We start from the raw sequence: 17982 nt of genomic DNA on the forward strand, positions 1-17982 counted from the left end.
CCAAAACGTTCAGTGCTCCTTCTTATGATGAACTGAAAACAATAGGTTTTTTATTGATACTTTTCCATGGAGGCCATATTGTTGGAGGGCATATGTTGGCGTTGTCATCATAAGGGCAGGGAAAAGTCGGAGAATAACATCACACACCACGTCATTATTCAGTTGAGCAGCCACGAGGGAAATGCCATGTCTTTATTTGGTAGTCAACAACACTACACATATTTCACAATTGAAATAGTTTTGCAAGAATGATGTCAGTGAAGAGCACACATCAGAAAAAAACATGTTAACAACCCCACTTGCGCTTTCACTGTACACTTCTTATTCAACACATTTTACTTTTACATTTAATATCACCTGTTTTACATTCCAAGCACATAACATATACATTTTCCAAGTTTCACTTGGTGGCAGGTTTCATGAAAATGTCTGCAACCACATCTGCCGTTGAACAATATTAAATGTCTATATTTTCATCATGTTGCAGATATGATACTTAATATCAACATGTTTGCATCTTTGACAAAGTAATGAAATGTGTTATGATGTTTAGCATCTTCTCCAGAGTTCTCATTGTTGTTTCTCTGATTAATGTCCCCCTTGCTTGCCTGTCACATTATGTAAGTGGAAAGCCATTGGTATATCCGCAGACTGCAGATGCTCTTTTTATTTTGAGATGGTAGAAAGACAAAGCTAAGTGAGATGATCAAATACTATTTTATAACCTGTCCCTCGATTTAATCCCTGACTTTCTTGCTATGTTCCATGTTCCTCATGAGTTTTATTTATAAACGTTTATAAAAACGGGTTATTTCCTTTTAGTATATTGATCCGTTAGGTCATGTACATAAAATCCTGCGAAAGCCAATGAAGTGTGTGGTTATAATGTGACAAATATTTCAAAAAAAGTTCGAAGGGTACGCCCACTTTTTCAAAGCAGGATTAGAAAAAAGAAAGAAAAAAAATAGCACTCATCCGACAGGGTACTCTCGACTTCTGCAGCACACACACAGACTAGTCCAGCTACTTTGAAACGCAGAGGTTTTAAAAAAAAATAATAATAAATACATGACACAAAATTTTTCTTTTTTTTATCATAAAGACCCAAAATGTTGGGGTTACTTCGGTCTATTTTGGGGGAAAATAGCTTCGCTTTAAACTCTCGTATCCCGAAGCGACACCTCGCACAAGCTCTTACAGGTGGGCGGGACTTCCGGTTGCGCGGACCCGGAAGATTCGGATACAAGTTTAACTGTTGCAGCCCGCATCCATATGCTCCCTACTTTAAACGTATTCATGTGATTTAGGCGTTTTTTTACTCTGTAGTATTAGCAACAATGTTGTCCTTAGACTTCCTTGACGATGTCCGTCGCATGAATAAGCGGCAGGTAGGTATCGCAGCTTTAGTTTCCTCTCCTGTAACGTCTGCCTCTTCCTACGTTGACATATCACAGAGCTAACCACAACTAGCCGCTTAGCGCTTTATAACGGCGCCCAAGAGCGACTTCTTTCTTTTATAGCCACCTGCGAGGTGAACCGTTTTAGGCCCATGTGCGTTTCGCAGGATCTCCTTTTAACGCTGCACAAAGATACATTTGCACACCGCGTGTAAACAATCGTTTTAACTACGCTGTAACGAGCGATTTCCCCTTAGATCTGAGACAATGCTGTCGACAAGGTAGCCAGATGTGGTTCCTAATACATTTTGTATACATTAAATGATCTTTAAGGTACTGATTTGGTCATATTAGATATATGTTAATGTATCATGTATATATTTGATGAAAACTTTCTCTTTAAACAGACACTTGTGACTTATCTGATCATTGAATGAGATATTTTGCTTCCAGCTGTATTACCAGGTGCTGAACTTTGGTATGATCGTTTCCTCTGCGCTGATGATCTGGAAAGGACTGATGGTTGTCACCGGCAGCGAAAGCCCTATTGTTGTTGTTCTCAGGTAAATTTAGTATCATTAATTAACAATGTTCAAAATCAGGCTAATTCGTATTTGCAACCCCTGCTTCTCCCCTTTAACCCACAACCATATGTTTCTAAGGGATATAGTGTCCCTATCATGAGTCAAGGATCTTTGTTGTCATTACGTGTTACCATAATGAAATCTTTAATCAGGCAGACACTGGCTCAGAATGCACATAATTACACATAGCATGCAGACACAACAAGACATGATCTTTCCCAACTATTGGCCCGCATAAAACTTTGTGTTCTAATTAGTTATAGTTAGCATTGGCATAACAAAGATAACTTATATCTTTAAAATATTTTACTATCACAAAAAATGATGATGCATAGTTTGAAGGATGGAGCAGGAGATCGACAACAGATCGGTACAGCGCCCGCTTCACAGCAGACGCCGCACCAATCCGCCTGTCAAATGTACCGCCTGTACCGATCCGTTGTGGTGAAGAGAGAGCTGAGCCAAAAGGCGAAGCTCTCGATTTACCGGTCGATCTACGTTCGTACCCTCATCTATGGTCATGAGCTTTGGGTCGTGACCGAAAGAGCGAGATCCTGGATACAAGCGGCCGAAATGAGTTTTCTCCGTAGTGTGTCTGGGCTGTAGCAGTGTGTCGCTTCTGTCAGCGTGCTCAGGGCAGCTGTGGCTACTAACATTGCTCACCACCGTCAGGGTGTGAATGTGTTTGTGAATGACTGACTATAGTATAAATGTTGTTGGCCTTGATAAAGCGCTATGCAAGTAGAAGCCATTGGCCAAGCCATTTATAACCTACACACGGTTTCCCCCAGCGTATGATTAGCCTGGGGTGCCGCCAAGCTTTGCTTGACCTTGTAACCTGGCCAGCCAGATTGATAATGTGTAGCATTCTCTGTTCTGCACACTATCAATCTGGGACTGCTCCTATCGAATCTGTTTGGAGAAAGGAGCAGAACTTGCCAAGCTGATTGGGTGAAGCAACCCCTAGTGCACGCCTACCAATCACGGTTTCAAATTAAAACGTAAGCAACACCGTCGTGCGAAACCACAACAAGCAGGGTGGCCGCGGGTCCTTAAAAAGTCTTAAAAAGTCGTAAATCGATTTTCCTCAAAATAAGGCCTTGAAAAGTATTAAATTGTCTTAAATAAATTTTGCATGGGTCTTAAATATTGGTGTGTCACGTCACCGTGAAAATACGGGCAATCTGTTCTGCTAGGTCGAATATTTTTTTCCGGTAGCCTATGCGCTGCGTTGTCGATGGCCGTTTCTCAATTTGCGTTCTTGAGCAGGCTCGTGTGCTCGTGACACGTCATCAGCCACAGACCGAGCACTGCTGGCGCGGTACGCACGTGACGTCACCATCTTATGAGCAACACTCAGTGTTGCCAACTCAAACGCGTTCGTGTGAATCGCCCGGTGGACGGGCCGGGAAAATGCGTGACAGCAACCGCAGCGGTGCGCGAACCCCGCCGGCCGGCCGGCCGGTGTCGCGGGAGCGCGCCTCGCTCTGTACAGCTGAATATCGACGAAGAAAACGGATTAAAATGTGACCAACGGAGTTACTTGTTCTTATATTAGTGATATCAAAACGTTTGAATATATGGAGGACCAAGTCTTCCATATCTAAAAATAAATACAGAAATAAATAAATGCTCAATAAATAAATAAGCATACAATTAATTGCCACCAAATTAATAAATGTAGGTAGAAATTAAATTATACAGTGAGACATAAATGTATATATCTCTTTTAATTAGCTTATTCTTTTATTCGCCTTTGTAATAATTACCTTATTTATTTATTGTGCGTTATAATCTTCAACTTTATTTATTAATTACTTATATTTTTTAAGTATTTATTTTTGTGCATGTTATAATATTTTTGTCTGTTTAATTCTTCCTTTGTATTTTTTTACCCTATATATTTCTGTGATGCTATTTATTTCTGCCTGTCGTTTTTACATTTCTGTCTCTCGTTTTTACATTTCTGCCTGTCCTTTTTACATTTCTGTATGCATTTCTGCCTCATTATGCAAATGAGGAGGGGGTGTGTCTTAAGGGCTCAACTTCTTCCCATTGGTTGGTTAGCATTTTACTGCATCGGTCAAATCTACATGGCTTTCCCCCGCACTAAAGAATTGTTAAGTAATGTCAAACTTAGCAGTCAGACGTTCAGTGTCAGACCTCTTACGGGAAGCTGCTAATAGACCGGAAGAATTAGAACGCTGTACATTTGGGATCTGAATGTTTTTCTGTGGTTTCAGATTCGGTTTTTCCAGATCAGTAACTCATCGGCGGATGATTTCTTCTACAAAACAGACACCTCTCCGCAACCACAGCAAGGCAGACACTGAGCTACAACCATAGTTTCCTCAAAACGAGTCTCCCATCGCGCTGGGTGAATTACATTGGACCCTATGCAGAGCTCGCTTGATAAGAAAATACTGTAGTTGATTATAAAAGTCCCGTTGACTCCACGGAGTCAACAGGATCTAGCTCATGGTTGATCCGGTTGAGGGACTCCGATTTCGGCCAGCGTCTCTCAGCTGCTCTCTCCTCCTCCACACGCGTGGTGCATTTAGGGACCGCCAAAAAACCTTTGAATCAAGCACTCTTGAGAAACAAAAATCAATAAATTCCGTATTTTGTGACCACCTATGACAAAACTAATATAAAATCATGCCACTAAATAACATCTGTAAGGCACCCTTGTTTTTATTCCATTTTAAGCTATTTTCAATTTTAAGATTTATTCAAAGACAATAGTTGGCTGAAGTAGTAGAACAATTTCACAAAGAATTTGAGTGAGTGGGTCACATGACCTGGAAGCTATTGAAGAAAAGTCAAAACTTTTGTCTTGAAAATTGAAAATAGCTTAAAAATTAATAAAAACAAGTGTGCCTTACAGATTTTTATCTATTGGCATCAATTTATATTACTTTATCTTAGCTGGTCACAAGATAATACATTTATTGATTTTTATTTCTCAAGAGAGCTTGGTTCAAAAGTTTTTTGACGGTCTCTAACTGCACCACCGCGTGTGAGAGGAGGGAGCAGCTGAGAGACACTGGCCGAAATCGGAGTCCCTCAACCGGATTAACCATGAGCTAGATCCCGCTGACTGCGCGGAGCTGTAATGTCCAATATCCAAATTCAAACCAACTTCACCGCGGTGCTGGATCATGCGTAAAGACGCAGCGTGAACCCCAAGTGTTGCAGCTGAGGGGGAAATGTTGGATCGGCTTGATGAAACTCCGCCTCCTTCACAAATTAGACCAACATGGATCGAATAATGATAATATGTAGTGCTTTTTATTGCCTGGATGTGAATCTGATAATTCATATTGTGCCTTTTATAATCAACTACAGTATTTTCTTATCAAGCGAGCTCTGCATAGGGTCCAATGTAATTCACCCAGCGCGATAGGAGACTCGTTTTGAGGAAACTATGGTTGTAGCTCAGTGTCTGCCTTGCTGTGGTTGCGGAGAGGTGTCTGTTTTGTAGAAGAAATCATCCGCCGATGAGTTATTGATCTGGAAAACCGAATCTGAAACCACCGAAAAACATTCAGATCCCAAATGTACAGCGTTCTAATTCTTCCAGTCTGTTAGCAGCTTCCCTTAAGAGGTCGGCCACTGAACGTCTGCCTGCTGAGTTTGACATTACTAAACAATGCTTTAGTGCGGGGAAAAGCCATGTAGATTTGACCGACGCAGTAAAATGCTAACCAACCAATGGGAAGAAGTTGAGCCGTTAAGACACAGCCCCTCCTCATTTGCATAATGAGGCAGAAATGCATACAGAAATGTAAAAAGGACAGGCAGAAATGTAAAAACGACAGGCAGAAATAAATAGCATCACAGAAATATATAGGGTAAAAAAATACAAAGGAAGAATAAAACAGACAAAAATATTATAACATGCACAAAAATAAATACTTAAAAAATATAAGTAATTAATAAATAAAGTTGAAGATTATAACGCACAATAAATAAATAAGGTAATTATTACAAAGGCGAATAAAAGAATAAGCTAATTAAAAGAGATATATACATTTATGTCTCACTGTATAATTTAATTTCTACCTACATTTATTAATTTGGTGGCAATTAATTGTATGCTTATTTATTTATTGAGCATTTATTTATTTCTGTATTTATTTCTAGATATGGAAGACTTGGTCCTCCATATGAATATACCTCATGTGTGGAAAAAAACGGTGTTTATTTGGCAGATTCGTTTCCAAAAGTACGGGTGTAATGAACACCATTAAATCCAAAGTTTTTATTTGAGGTACGGCTGATTTATCTGTTGTGGTCTCTCGTCATTCACATACAACAATAAATCGTGAGAACCGACGTGAGTTTTGAAACTGCAAAGCTTTGTCTTAAACGGAAGATCACACTGCTTCTACAGTAAACAGCACAGCGTTCATAGACCAGTGTGATGCATTCGCGACTGTTAGAAAGCTATGGTGCATTCAGGGGCATGGGACATTTCAAACTTACAAAGAAAGAGACATAAAACGGAAAAGAACTTAACTCATACAATAATGTATTTTTCCAGAAAATGGCGTGACCTTTCTAACAATACTTAATGCTCTATACTTGTATTTATGATATTGTTTTTGATTATGCACATCTGCTAGGTTTGTATTCTGAAAATTCTATAATATTACAACAGCAAATTATCAAAGTTTTTCAAAAGCCTGTTTAAAAGTTCCAAATTGGGCTGCAGATCATACAGCAACAATTGCCCTGTCATTGTTTTAACGGGCAGAATTTGCATTTGCTGACCCTTAACTACAGATGGATATACAGGAATAAAGTCATACAAGTGCCAACCCCTCATAGATAGCAGAGGGTGCCTTTTTTTTGGCAAATGGCTGCCGAAAAATGCACCCCCTATGTTTTTAATCTAAAAATTGTCCCAGACTCATGAAATTCATACTGGTAGCTTAGAACACATTTGTAAACATGTAGGAAATGTTAAATCAGCTACAAGTGTATATTTCAGTAAAATAGCAGGGGGTGCGTTTTTTGGCAAATGTACATGTAAATCTATAACACCGGCACCGCAGCGGTGGCCTATAGGGTAGTTCATTGTTATTGTTTTGATGCGGGTTTTTCGCGCATGCATGCCGGACTGGTAGGCAAAAGGCGAACACAATGGCGGACACAAACAGAGAAACCGGCGAGTTCTCCACGTATTTTTCTTCTTTAGATAACGCACTACAAGATCGTTTTAAGAGTAAGTTGATGGTTGATGGTATCAGATTGCCAGATCCACACAGCAAAAGCCTGAAGGGACGGAGCGAGTCTGTGAAATGCTGCCTAGTGTTCCGTACCGCGACATACAGCTGCCTTATAAACACGCAGGCCAGTACAGACGAGAGAGCACGAAAGCCCCTGAAACCACTGGACGGCTACAATTATTTTATATCGGGAAAAAGGCTCCAGCAACCCCCGCAACCCCTGTTTTATTTATTTTTGTTCTGAAGGAACAGTATTTTATATATTTACTTGATTTTATAAGCATTTGTTCATGGGACTGTAATGACATGTTTGTCTTTTCGCATTACACACATTTAGTCGATGTTCTTAAACTCAAGTCATTTTGATTTGTATTTCCATCGTACGTTTGGTCTTAAATTTCATTTAGAAGTGGTATTAAAAGGTCTTAAAAAGTATTAAATTTAACTTGTTTATACTTGTAGACACCCTGAACAAGGTAAGCTAGTCAAGGCCCCTGCTGTTCTTCTTTCAAAGATGAAATCATGGATTCTTACAAAACATATGTGATGGCTGCAGCTACGCATGCGTCCTCCTGCGCTGCCGTGTTTATGTTGGTTAGGCTATGGGCTCGGCAGCTCTCGCTTTCATCACAGCTGGTATGTCGCCTCAAATCATAATACTGCAACGTGATTGGCCACAAACGGTTGATAACATTGTCTTAAAACAACTGTTGGAGAGATGTTGCTTAGTCATTTATTCCAATGAAGCTATCATTTACACTTTACCTATTTATAGGCAAAGTGTCAATGCATAAGGTCAGTTATAGTAGAATGAGGTAAATTTTATTATATTTTGTTTTGCATCGGGTTCTGACTAACGTTGGTATTTCACTGCATTTGGTCAACTTAGCATTTTGTTTTACTCTTTATATGGTAAACTCAAAAACCAAGTTTTATTTAACTAAATTGTTCTTTTTTTTTTTGTAATCTGTTTAATTCCAGTGGGAGTATGGAGCCGGCTTTCCACAGAGGGGACCTGTTATTTTTGACTAATCGAGTGGAGGACCCCATCAGAGTTGGAGAGATTGTTGTCTTCAGGATAGAAGGCAGAGAGATCCCAATAGTACACAGAGTACTAAAGATCCATGAAAAGTATGAATGCATCTTTTGGTATTTTAGCATTCTTTGATTCATATTTTGACAACGATCATTTTCCATTTATTGCCATCAGAATGACTGTCAGAGAAGATTCTGTGCCATTTCTAAACATATCATGAATCAAATTTGAGAAAATAAATGTTGCGTCCTCTGGGCTGAAAATGACACTGGTGCTTTGTTCTCAGGGAAAACGGTGACATTAAGTTCTTGACCAAAGGAGACAACAATGCAGTGGATGATAGAGGGCTGTACAAGCAAGGCCAACATTGGTTGGAGAAAAAAGATGTGGTGGGACGAGCAAGGGGGTAAGTAATGGTTATAGAAAAATAACTTGTGTTTTACAATAGATTTCTTCTTTATTTTTCTGTCTAATCATGAGGCTTCACTTAAAATAGATTTATAAAACCTGATGGCTTTCTATAATGCATAAACCTTTATGTAACCGTTTTAATAAAACTAAAAACATGGAGTAAAAATGATTTGGATTGATGATAATTTCACAGTTATCTGCAAATGCATTTAACTTAAAATAAATGGTTTATATTGAAGTGAGCAGAGACTGAACAGATTGCTGTACTTCAGGCGTGAATCATTTTATCAGAAGCATTTACTCTTGAGAATAAAGCTAGTTCAAAAAGGATCGCTGGGTGCTCCCCACTGACTAAACGTTGGTGGCGTCGCTTGCTTAAAGGTCTTATATCATAGCTCTTTTCAGTGTTTTGTGTGTTTTTGGCCTGAGAGCAAGATTTCCAAACTACTTAAATGGTTACTACTATGGTTTTGAAAACAAACAACCATAAATATGACACAGATTAGAAAGTAGCTGAAAACTGGCTTAAGATTGCCAACATAGTGAGGGGATGACACTCTGATAGTGCTAAAGAGAAAGTTAATAGTATTGTTTGGACATATGGGGTGCTAGAGCGGTGCATAAATAAACTATGACAGTAAGATTAAAGCTATAGTTGGTAATCCTGTTCAGAAACACTTGTTGTAATACTGGGTAAAATGGTCCTTCCATCCTGAAAGTCGTTACTTTATGGATTCACAAAAATCGTTTTCTGTGGGAGCTGCAGGCCTGTAAAAACTCTAACCAATCCATATCCCTCGGTCCAAACGGCATAGATGTGACAGTTTTGTTCCTGCTTTCATTCTGCTCTAGCCCTCAAGTTCCGGCGAAATCAGTGTAGTTATTGGTTGTCCCACATGCCAATCGTTCTGACGCACTCATGTAACGTATCAGTGTCCGTGCTCGTTCCTTCCTAGTTTCCGCTTGCTGGCTGCGCAAGCGCACTTCTAGTCTTTATGTATCCGGTTAGCTTAGCGGTTAGCCGTTCGTTGTAGCTCCACTGCTCTCACTGTAGACTTTGAACATGGCTGAGAGGCGCGAGAAGTGAACCGTGTTTATGTGAAGAAGAGGAAGGACTCAGTAGAAAGAAATACCAGAGTGGATTTGGGATATTTTTAAGGCGCGATCCCCCTGAAGAGCGAGGTAAGCCGGTCTTGCATGCAAGGTTACAGCCGGCCGCCTGGACGACACAAATTTGAATGTTGTCATTTGTAGTAATTTTGGCTTTGAGAGTTGCATATTTTTTAGATGATTGGGCAGTACAATATTTTTGTGTTGACTATTTTAAGACTTTATTATTTTTCTATTTTTTTTCTTTACTGAAACGTTAATATAAACAAACAACCTAGGGTCTTTCAGAGGTGAGGTTGCATGCTCTTTAACTGTTTACTTTATGACTGAGTTCAAGGGAATGCAACAGGAATGAGTTGAAAATGTCCTTTACTCATTATCTTAATAGCACTGAATGGATGAATTGTAAATTAATTTACTGGATAACATAACCATTAGCCAGGGAGGTTAATAACATGGTTCTGTTTTTTCCTGCCATTGCATCTATTTCCACTTGTCCCGTTTTCCTTTTCCTACTTAATGTTTGTTTCAGGGTGGTTGCAAAATATTATAAAATCTTGCAATAGTGATAATATTGGTAAATATTGCGTTTGGCTATATCAGTTGGGATGTATCCCTATTTTCTTCTTTTTTTTTTTCCCCCATCTATGTGTCCTACACTCTGAACTTTGGCATTTCAGGCATTGTCATCCGTGTCTGGCGTCAACTGCTGCTGCTCTGAGACCCTTTTCCAACTGGCTAAACTTTACATTTGAAAGAAAGAAAGCAAGATCATAACACATGGACCTGACATTTTCAACATTTGGTCAATTAAAATGCTCTTCTGGTTTCACTAGGCAACTATAATGCTCACACGTTGGCCAAATGTTAATATATTAGGCAAACATTTCTAGCATTGCATGAATCGGCATGTTTTTAATTGGAATCCTGCAGCAAATAATTGTCATTTTTAATGTATTTTGCTCATCATCCTTTGTTAAAATGTCGTAAATTTAAAATTTTTAACAGCCTGAATTAACAATAATTTGAATGATACACTGAGCTACTTATGGTCCTAAACTCTGGTTGAAAAACATTAGCAAACCATGTATTCATAGAATGAGCAAAGATGGCTTCCTGATGCTCTGTGGCCGTGTTCTCGCCTTGTAAATAGTGGTAATGGGAGTGATCTCCCAAGTGTTGCACAGTTTAATAAGGGCCCGTCTTGCTCTTGTTACTGGTTTATTTTCAACATACTGTCATAGAAAGGGCAGTCTCACCTATCATAACAAGGATTGTACGTAAAATATAATAAATATAAGAGTTAGACTTCTGTTCAGGGCACAGTGCAGTGAGCTAAAATATGAAATAGTTGGGTAAAGTTGGGGACACACTGCACAACTTTTTTGCACAATTTTAACTCCGATTTGCAGTCGGGGAAAGTCTGCGTCAGCCTGCACTAGTCGGCCATCAGGATTAGTCACCGCAAAGATCTACTAGTGTGAGAGGAGGTGATGACTGGAGTCTGAAAGTGTGCTAGGGGAATCGACCTGACCCGACCACAGTCGCAGTCAAACATGTTGACTTTTTTTGTGGCGAATCTGGACGCGGGCGGGTAGTGTGAACTGATCAACGACCCAACTGTGAGTGCATGTTTCTAACAGGCAATAGAAAAGAGAAACTAGGACATGGTATCAGCTATGAGCTGACGTTTTTTGTTTAACTTGTAACTGTACAACATTATGGAAATAAACACAAAACAGCACTGACATAATACAAACTATTGGTTCATTACAATCAGGTAGTTCTAAAAAACAAAGGACGGATACTTCGGTATTTTAGGCTAAAACACATTATGTAATGAAGACCCTATATAAATAGACCAAATGATTCACATATTGCACATAAAGGTAGGATGTAATTAAATAAATTGACATTTCTGAAGGAAATATTTTCCACATAGAATAAAATGATTTATCAAACATTCTTAATGTTTTATTGTTTGAACGATAGATCCATTCCAAATATTATATTGTTCTCTGTTAAGATTGAAATAACATTTTTAGATTAAAAGCAACATAGACAGTCATTCCAAAACCCACAAACAACCTCAAATACATGTTACAAACTTTCAGCATGAGTACAACAAAGGATACGGTAAAGACAGTCCAACTACATTCACTTGAGGGTCAAAGTTAACTTATTTTAAATTGCATCTTTTTCAATTTGTGGTGTAGTGTAACACAAATATAACCCATCCAAATTCTGAAAATATATTCTATCACCGCCACCTACTGGTATGTTTGCCCTCATGAGTTTTTCCACGAGAGTTTGATGTGATGGCTTTAGTTGGTCAGAAAAATCCTGCAGTCTGTTATCTTTCAAAAGGTAAAGTTGTTAACTATGGGATCCCCTGTCTTTCATGTTGCTGTACTCTTTTCAAAATTTGCGATACCTCTAAAAGTCGTGTACTTTCTGTTGTCAGTCGCTACAGACCTCCAAACTTCATGTGGCCCTCAGATTAGCCCAAGAACAGTGCGTACAGAGCTTCGTGGAAAGTGTTTCCATGACTGAGCAGCTGCATCCAAGCCATACATCTTGAAGTGCAATGCAAAGAGTCAGATGCAGTGATGTAAAGCACGTCGCCACTGGACTCTAGAGCAGTGGAGGTGTATTCTCTTAAGTGACTAATCACGTTTATCCATCTGGCAATGTGATGGATAAGTCTGGGTTTGGCAATTGCCAGGAGAACGGTATTTGACTGTATTTCACTAAGTGTAAAGTTTATTGAAAGGTGGTTTCTGGTTTGGGATGTTGTTCAGGGTCTGTGCTTGGTTCCTTCGTTCCAGTAAAACAAACTTTGAATTCATCAGCATGCCAAGGGATTTTGGACAATTTCTTGCATCCAACTTTGTGGAAACAGTATGGAGATGAGTCCTTTCTATTCAGTGCACAAAACATGGTCCATGAAGATACGGATGAGGGTTTTGTGGCGATGACTTTGATTGGCCTTGCACAAAGTCCTGACCTCAACCCGATAGAACACCTCTGGGAGAGACTGAGAGCCAAGCCTTCTCATCAAACATCAGTGTATGATTCACAAATGCGCTTCTGGACAAATGGTCAAAGATTTTCATAAACACTCTCCAGAAGCTTGGAAAGAGTCGTCCAACATCATATTGAACCCTATGTATTAAGAATTAGATGTCAGAGTCAAAGAAGGTGAGCAAATACTTTTGGCAATGTAGTGAATTAAGAGCATGGAAAAGCTTGTATACGTTGCTCTTGACATATAATATTCTACCAAATATTGCATCCAAGCAGTTGGGTTGTCACAATTCAAAAACTTCAAGCTCGATACTGATACTAAGAAAAGTACTCAATATTTCATACCATTTTTAATATGGCGGCAACATTTTTTGCAGTAAAAGCGAGTGTTGCAATGTGCAGAACTGCACACCTGGGAATTGTTTCTTGATGCGGGAGCTCAGACCAACAGAACCCCATGACAAGGCTCTGAAGCTAATATTTAAGCAGATACTTTTAACTTATGGCATCTGGTAGGTTTACTACTTCACTGTTGCAGATACAAGAGCTTTATTGATCTTTTTAAGTTGATCTCAAACATTATTGTCGTAGTGTTAGCCTGTAGCAATACCGTAGTATGTGGCATCGTTCAGGATTTTCTTTTGTGTCCGTCTGTCTTTTAGGGAAAGTTCCTCCAAACAACGTTTTGTGTTTTTCTTGTCAACTGGAGAGGATCATAGACGGTTTTCTGGCAGTACTCAACGTGTTAGCACAGTTTAAACTTCCCGCTGCAGATCAGCGATGAGATGAGCGGCTGCAGCGAGGTTCAGTGTCTATTATTACTACGCTGCGGTCGGAAGAAGTGACAATTTGTGTAAACGTCAATTTATATCAGTTTATATCAATTTTGATGTAAATGAGTATCTTGTAAGAATTAATTTTTTAAAGAATTGATTATACTGAAATATCGATTTATTTGACAACCCAACCAAGCAGTTTTATGCGATTGCAATATTGCATATATTAATATTGCAATGACGATTTTAATTGGATATGTTGTTCAGCTGTACTACAAACTCAACTTATCTGTTTGTAAGATAAACTTCGCACAGAAACTAAGAGATGTCGATTTTGGTTAATTAGGTTTTTCTTGTAACAATGCTAAAATCCTACACTGCTCTTTATATCCCCTCAAATGGTGCAACATTTCAAATGAAAAGGAGAGTTGGGTATTTAGGTTGTGCCAATGAACTATTTTTTTGACCTAAGTATATTCATTTATTTATTTCACATGGAAACACAGGTCATTAAGCAATATTCCATTTGCCACTGAAATCCACGACTAGCGCTGCTTTCTACATTTTAAACAAGCACAACATCATCGCATAAGCAAAAATTATGTTTTTTTGGTGTGATGGGACCTACATCTGAAAGGATAAATGTAGGAAATAAAGCTCTGTCATTTAGTTGTTACCCCATTTGGCATAATGTTTAGTGTAGTAAATAACCACAACTTTGTTTGGATAATTGGCTGGGCTGGTGTGGTTTACAGATGAGGTGACTGTGAGGGGGGGAGTACTGATCTTTCAATCAGAAAGTTGTGGGATCGATTCTAGCCTCCTTCTGCTACATGTGGATGTGACCCTTGGCGAGGCGCTTAAATCTACCAATCGGTGTGTTGGTGTATGGATGTATGCGTGTGTGTGATTGTGACTGGGTGAAAGCTGCTAGTGTAAATGGCTTTGAGTGGTTATGATTAGGAAAGCAACGTATAAATTGCCTACATTTTCCATGATGCATCAGTAAGATTGTCTGACAATGCTTTTATAATTTCCAGGTTTGTGCCATATATTGGAATTGTCACCATCCTCATGAATGACTACCCCAAGTTCAAGGTAAGTTAATTAATCTGTTTTAACAAGTCACAGCTAAGTATTTTCTTGAGATTTAATCTTAATTATGCATTGTGTCTAAGGTTTTGGTGTGTTTGTATCCCACAGTATGCTGTGCTCTTCATGTTGGGTCTTTTCGTCTTGGTCCACCGGGAGTGAGGCGTCGACCCTTCGGCTCTGAAGATGGATAAACTGCGTCTAGAAAACCTCAGTCATGCCTTTTGAAGCAGATTTATTTTTCTTTGTCAAACCCAACTTGATTTCTTCTTCTTTTTTTTTGTACCATTTGTTCACACATTTTGTAGAAACGTGGATAGAGTGTTTACATTTTCAAAAGTCCAAGTTGTACAAGTATTTTTGTGAGTTAATTGGGATAAAGTTTTGAGTCAATTTTAGTATGTGGTCTTCAGAATGTGAAATGGCATTCTTAAAGGTAAATTTACTTGCATTCATTTCTCCTTGATTTATTGTTCCTGGAAATGACATGGATGTGTTTCTTGGCAACTGAAAATAAATACATTTAAAATCTGGTTAGCATCCACTTCAGGTTACATGAACTGTCAAATTTCGTTTGGTCACGACAAGATGTTTTGTTTCATTAATGTAGAGTTCATTCTTGCTGGAAAAAAAAAAATCAGTTCACTTTGGTTTTTAAACTTATATGAAGATATGTTTAGCAAACCTTTTTACAACCCTATATTGGAAGTGAAATTTGTCTGTCACTGCTGAGAGACTTGCATTGAAATAAACATTTTAAAGAGTTTTGGTAAACTGATATTTGGCTATGAACTGTTTCCACAGATTTATGAAGCCCACCTATAACAAAAAGTCTAAGATTCCTCATTAAAAGGTCCTCTTTCATATATCAGTAATTAAATAATCAAAGTCACAAACGGCTGCTTAAAGGAAAAGGTAACTTGTCAGTCCCAGATTGTTGCAGCAGATTAAGTAAAATGGTGACTTATTTGGTAAATTTCCTGAGGGTTCTTTGCGTTTCGTAGTTGACAACTAACTCCAAAATATGTTTTTGCCCACGACCATTAAGTGCTTTGTAGACCAAAAGGAGAACTTGAAAAACAGTTTTAATAAACACGATCCATACTGTGCAGCACATGGTGGTAGCAGTGTCATGATGTGAGGATGTATTCATCATGGACACAGGACCTGGTCAGAGGTCTTTGGAATATTGTATGTTTAAAAATCCACGGCAATCCTGGAAGATGAACTGCAAAAGACTTTAGTCTCTAGTTCAACCCCCTTCACAAGCCCACCTTAAAAGTATTTTCTTCCTTGTGTTGGTCTATCACCTGAAATTGGTGGTTATAACCTAAAAAAAATAACCTAAACTGTCTATTTTGACTACTCCAGCATCCATTCATCAATTGTTTGAACCTGGAGTGCCACTACCTCAAGGCAATTGTGGCAGCTCGGTTGATTTAACTTCTGAACTTGGCGTGTGTGATGCTGTGATGTTCAGACAGTCCTCTAATTAGACTGACATTCAGCTGTGCGGAATTTACCAAATCTCAATATGCGTGTTAATGTCAAAGGTTATTAAAAGAGCAAGACAGAAGCGGCGGCTCCTCCACAGTACCTCCGACTTTAGCACCCTGAAGTGACGAAGAGGCCATCTGTCTTATCAGCTCTAAATTAGCAGCGAGAATCAGCGGGTTCTCCTGTCCTCGGAGGACTGATGATGTGCGCAGTAGCATGCCTCGACTGGCCAAAATGTCACGCGGGTTGGTTGCGAAATGGGCCAAACGTGGCCCCTGGAAGGTGGGTACGGGGTGGAGGAACCTGACCAGTAGATTACCATACGTTTTGCTCTTCGGGGACGCATCCTTAACCTCAAAACACAACATTTAAGGGGCTGAACAAGTTTCTGAGAAACAATATAGGGGATTCATTAGCTGTGAAAATAAAGGCATAACATCACTATTTAATTAATAGAAGTTTTACTTTTTGAATTTAGTAACTTAGTGTTCCGTTCTATGTAAATGTATTGAAATGCACTGGAGAAAAAAGAAAACCAAAAAGCATTTTGATGCTTTTTGACTTCTTTTTATATATTTTTTTTTTATGTTTCATGCGTATTACACCCTCGTTTGGTGCCTAAATTACGCACAGGCTTCACAATGAGTTGAGTGATCTCATCTTAATTTACGCAGCGGGGTGAATGAAAAGTAAACGCAGCGTGGAGAGAGCCCACCCCGTCCTGCAGGAGAACCTATAAAACCACGACGAGTCTGCAGCGATCCATCACTAACAAGGAGCCGCTTAGGGAAAAGAAAAAACTGCACTCAGGACGACAAGATCCACAGTCCGGGCTGAGATGAGAGGACTCACGCTGACCAACGTTTGCCACTGTGGCTTATTCACATATCTCGTCTTGTTCTCCTTCATGTCTATGAGCGCTGCTGTCAGCTTCGACCTGACTGAGCTGAGGAATAAAGTTGCGAAAATTAAAGTGAATCCAAGAGGCAATCTTTGGGCAACAGGTAAGAAACCATTTATTTTGAAGTTTGACTTTTTGATAAGTAATCGTATATCTGTTTGTTTGTTTTTTTAACTTTTACGCACCAATATTCGCCATGTTGTCAAAGGTTCTTCCCTTTCCAATTTGAACACAAAGTGAAATATGACAGACTTATTGCGTTTTTTTTAATTTATTTATTTTATTTTGGTTTGGCAGGGCATTTCATGGGGAAGAAGAGTGTGATGGACACCCCTCTGCTGCCCTCACCCGAGGACCGGGGTGTGGATGCGCTGGAAGTCAGCCTCCCGGCTGAGCAGACCTCGCTCGGGGAGCTTTTCCAAGAGTTTCTGCGGGTGGCGTTGAAGGCGCAGGTGGACACAGACGAGAGTCGTTTGAAAAATCAGGTAAGAAAAGTAGACTGTTGTATATCTCCACCCTTTTTTAGTTAGACACTTATTCGTCCTTAAATCTCATTTGATGTTCTCCACTGTCTGTTTCAGGAAGCGGAGTTGGTGGCGAAGATCTTAGAGAACTACATCCAAAGCAGAAAATGATGCGCAGGTTGGAAGCGTGGCACGCATGGACCCGGGACCTCAAAGGATGAAAAAGATAAAATAAAAAAAAGAACCAGAAACAGTCTATAATTTTTTTTCTGCTCTATGATTAAAATCTACTGTAAGTCTCAATTTGCCACAGCTTTTATTCCAGTTATCATATTTATTGTTGTTTATTTATTTAGGCTATTTATATGAAATAATAAAACCAAAAATGAAAAGGATGTGTAGCGGGTAAATAATAAAACGCTGGTGTTTTTAAACCCTGACACAAAAGGAAAA

General features: G+C 39.1%; 2 protein-coding genes across 2 annotated transcripts; both read left to right on the plus strand.

The window, feature by feature from the left end:
* The first annotated feature begins 1204 nt into the window (after positions 1-1204).
* On the plus strand, positions 1205-15441 carry sec11a (SEC11 homolog A, signal peptidase complex subunit). Its single transcript, XM_012868716.3, has 6 exons — positions 1205-1388; positions 1851-1960; positions 8197-8346; positions 8538-8657; positions 14616-14673; positions 14779-15441. Exons 1-6 carry the CDS (start codon positions 1338-1340, stop codon positions 14827-14829), a joined length of 540 nt encoding a protein of 179 aa, XP_012724170.1. The 5' UTR covers positions 1205-1337; the 3' UTR covers positions 14830-15441.
* Positions 15442-16913: 1472 nt separating this feature from the next.
* nmbb (neuromedin Bb) lies at positions 16914-17982 on the plus strand. Its single transcript, XM_012868717.3, has 3 exons — positions 16914-17168; positions 17363-17550; positions 17647-17982. The coding sequence occupies exons 1-3, from the start codon at positions 17003-17005 to the stop codon at positions 17698-17700; spliced, it is 408 nt and encodes a 135-aa protein (XP_012724171.2). The 5' UTR covers positions 16914-17002; the 3' UTR covers positions 17701-17982.

The sequence above is a fragment of the Fundulus heteroclitus genome, chromosome 4 (assembly GCF_011125445.2).
Source record: "Fundulus heteroclitus isolate FHET01 chromosome 4, MU-UCD_Fhet_4.1, whole genome shotgun sequence".
Taxonomy (NCBI): domain Eukaryota; kingdom Metazoa; phylum Chordata; class Actinopteri; order Cyprinodontiformes; family Fundulidae; genus Fundulus; species Fundulus heteroclitus.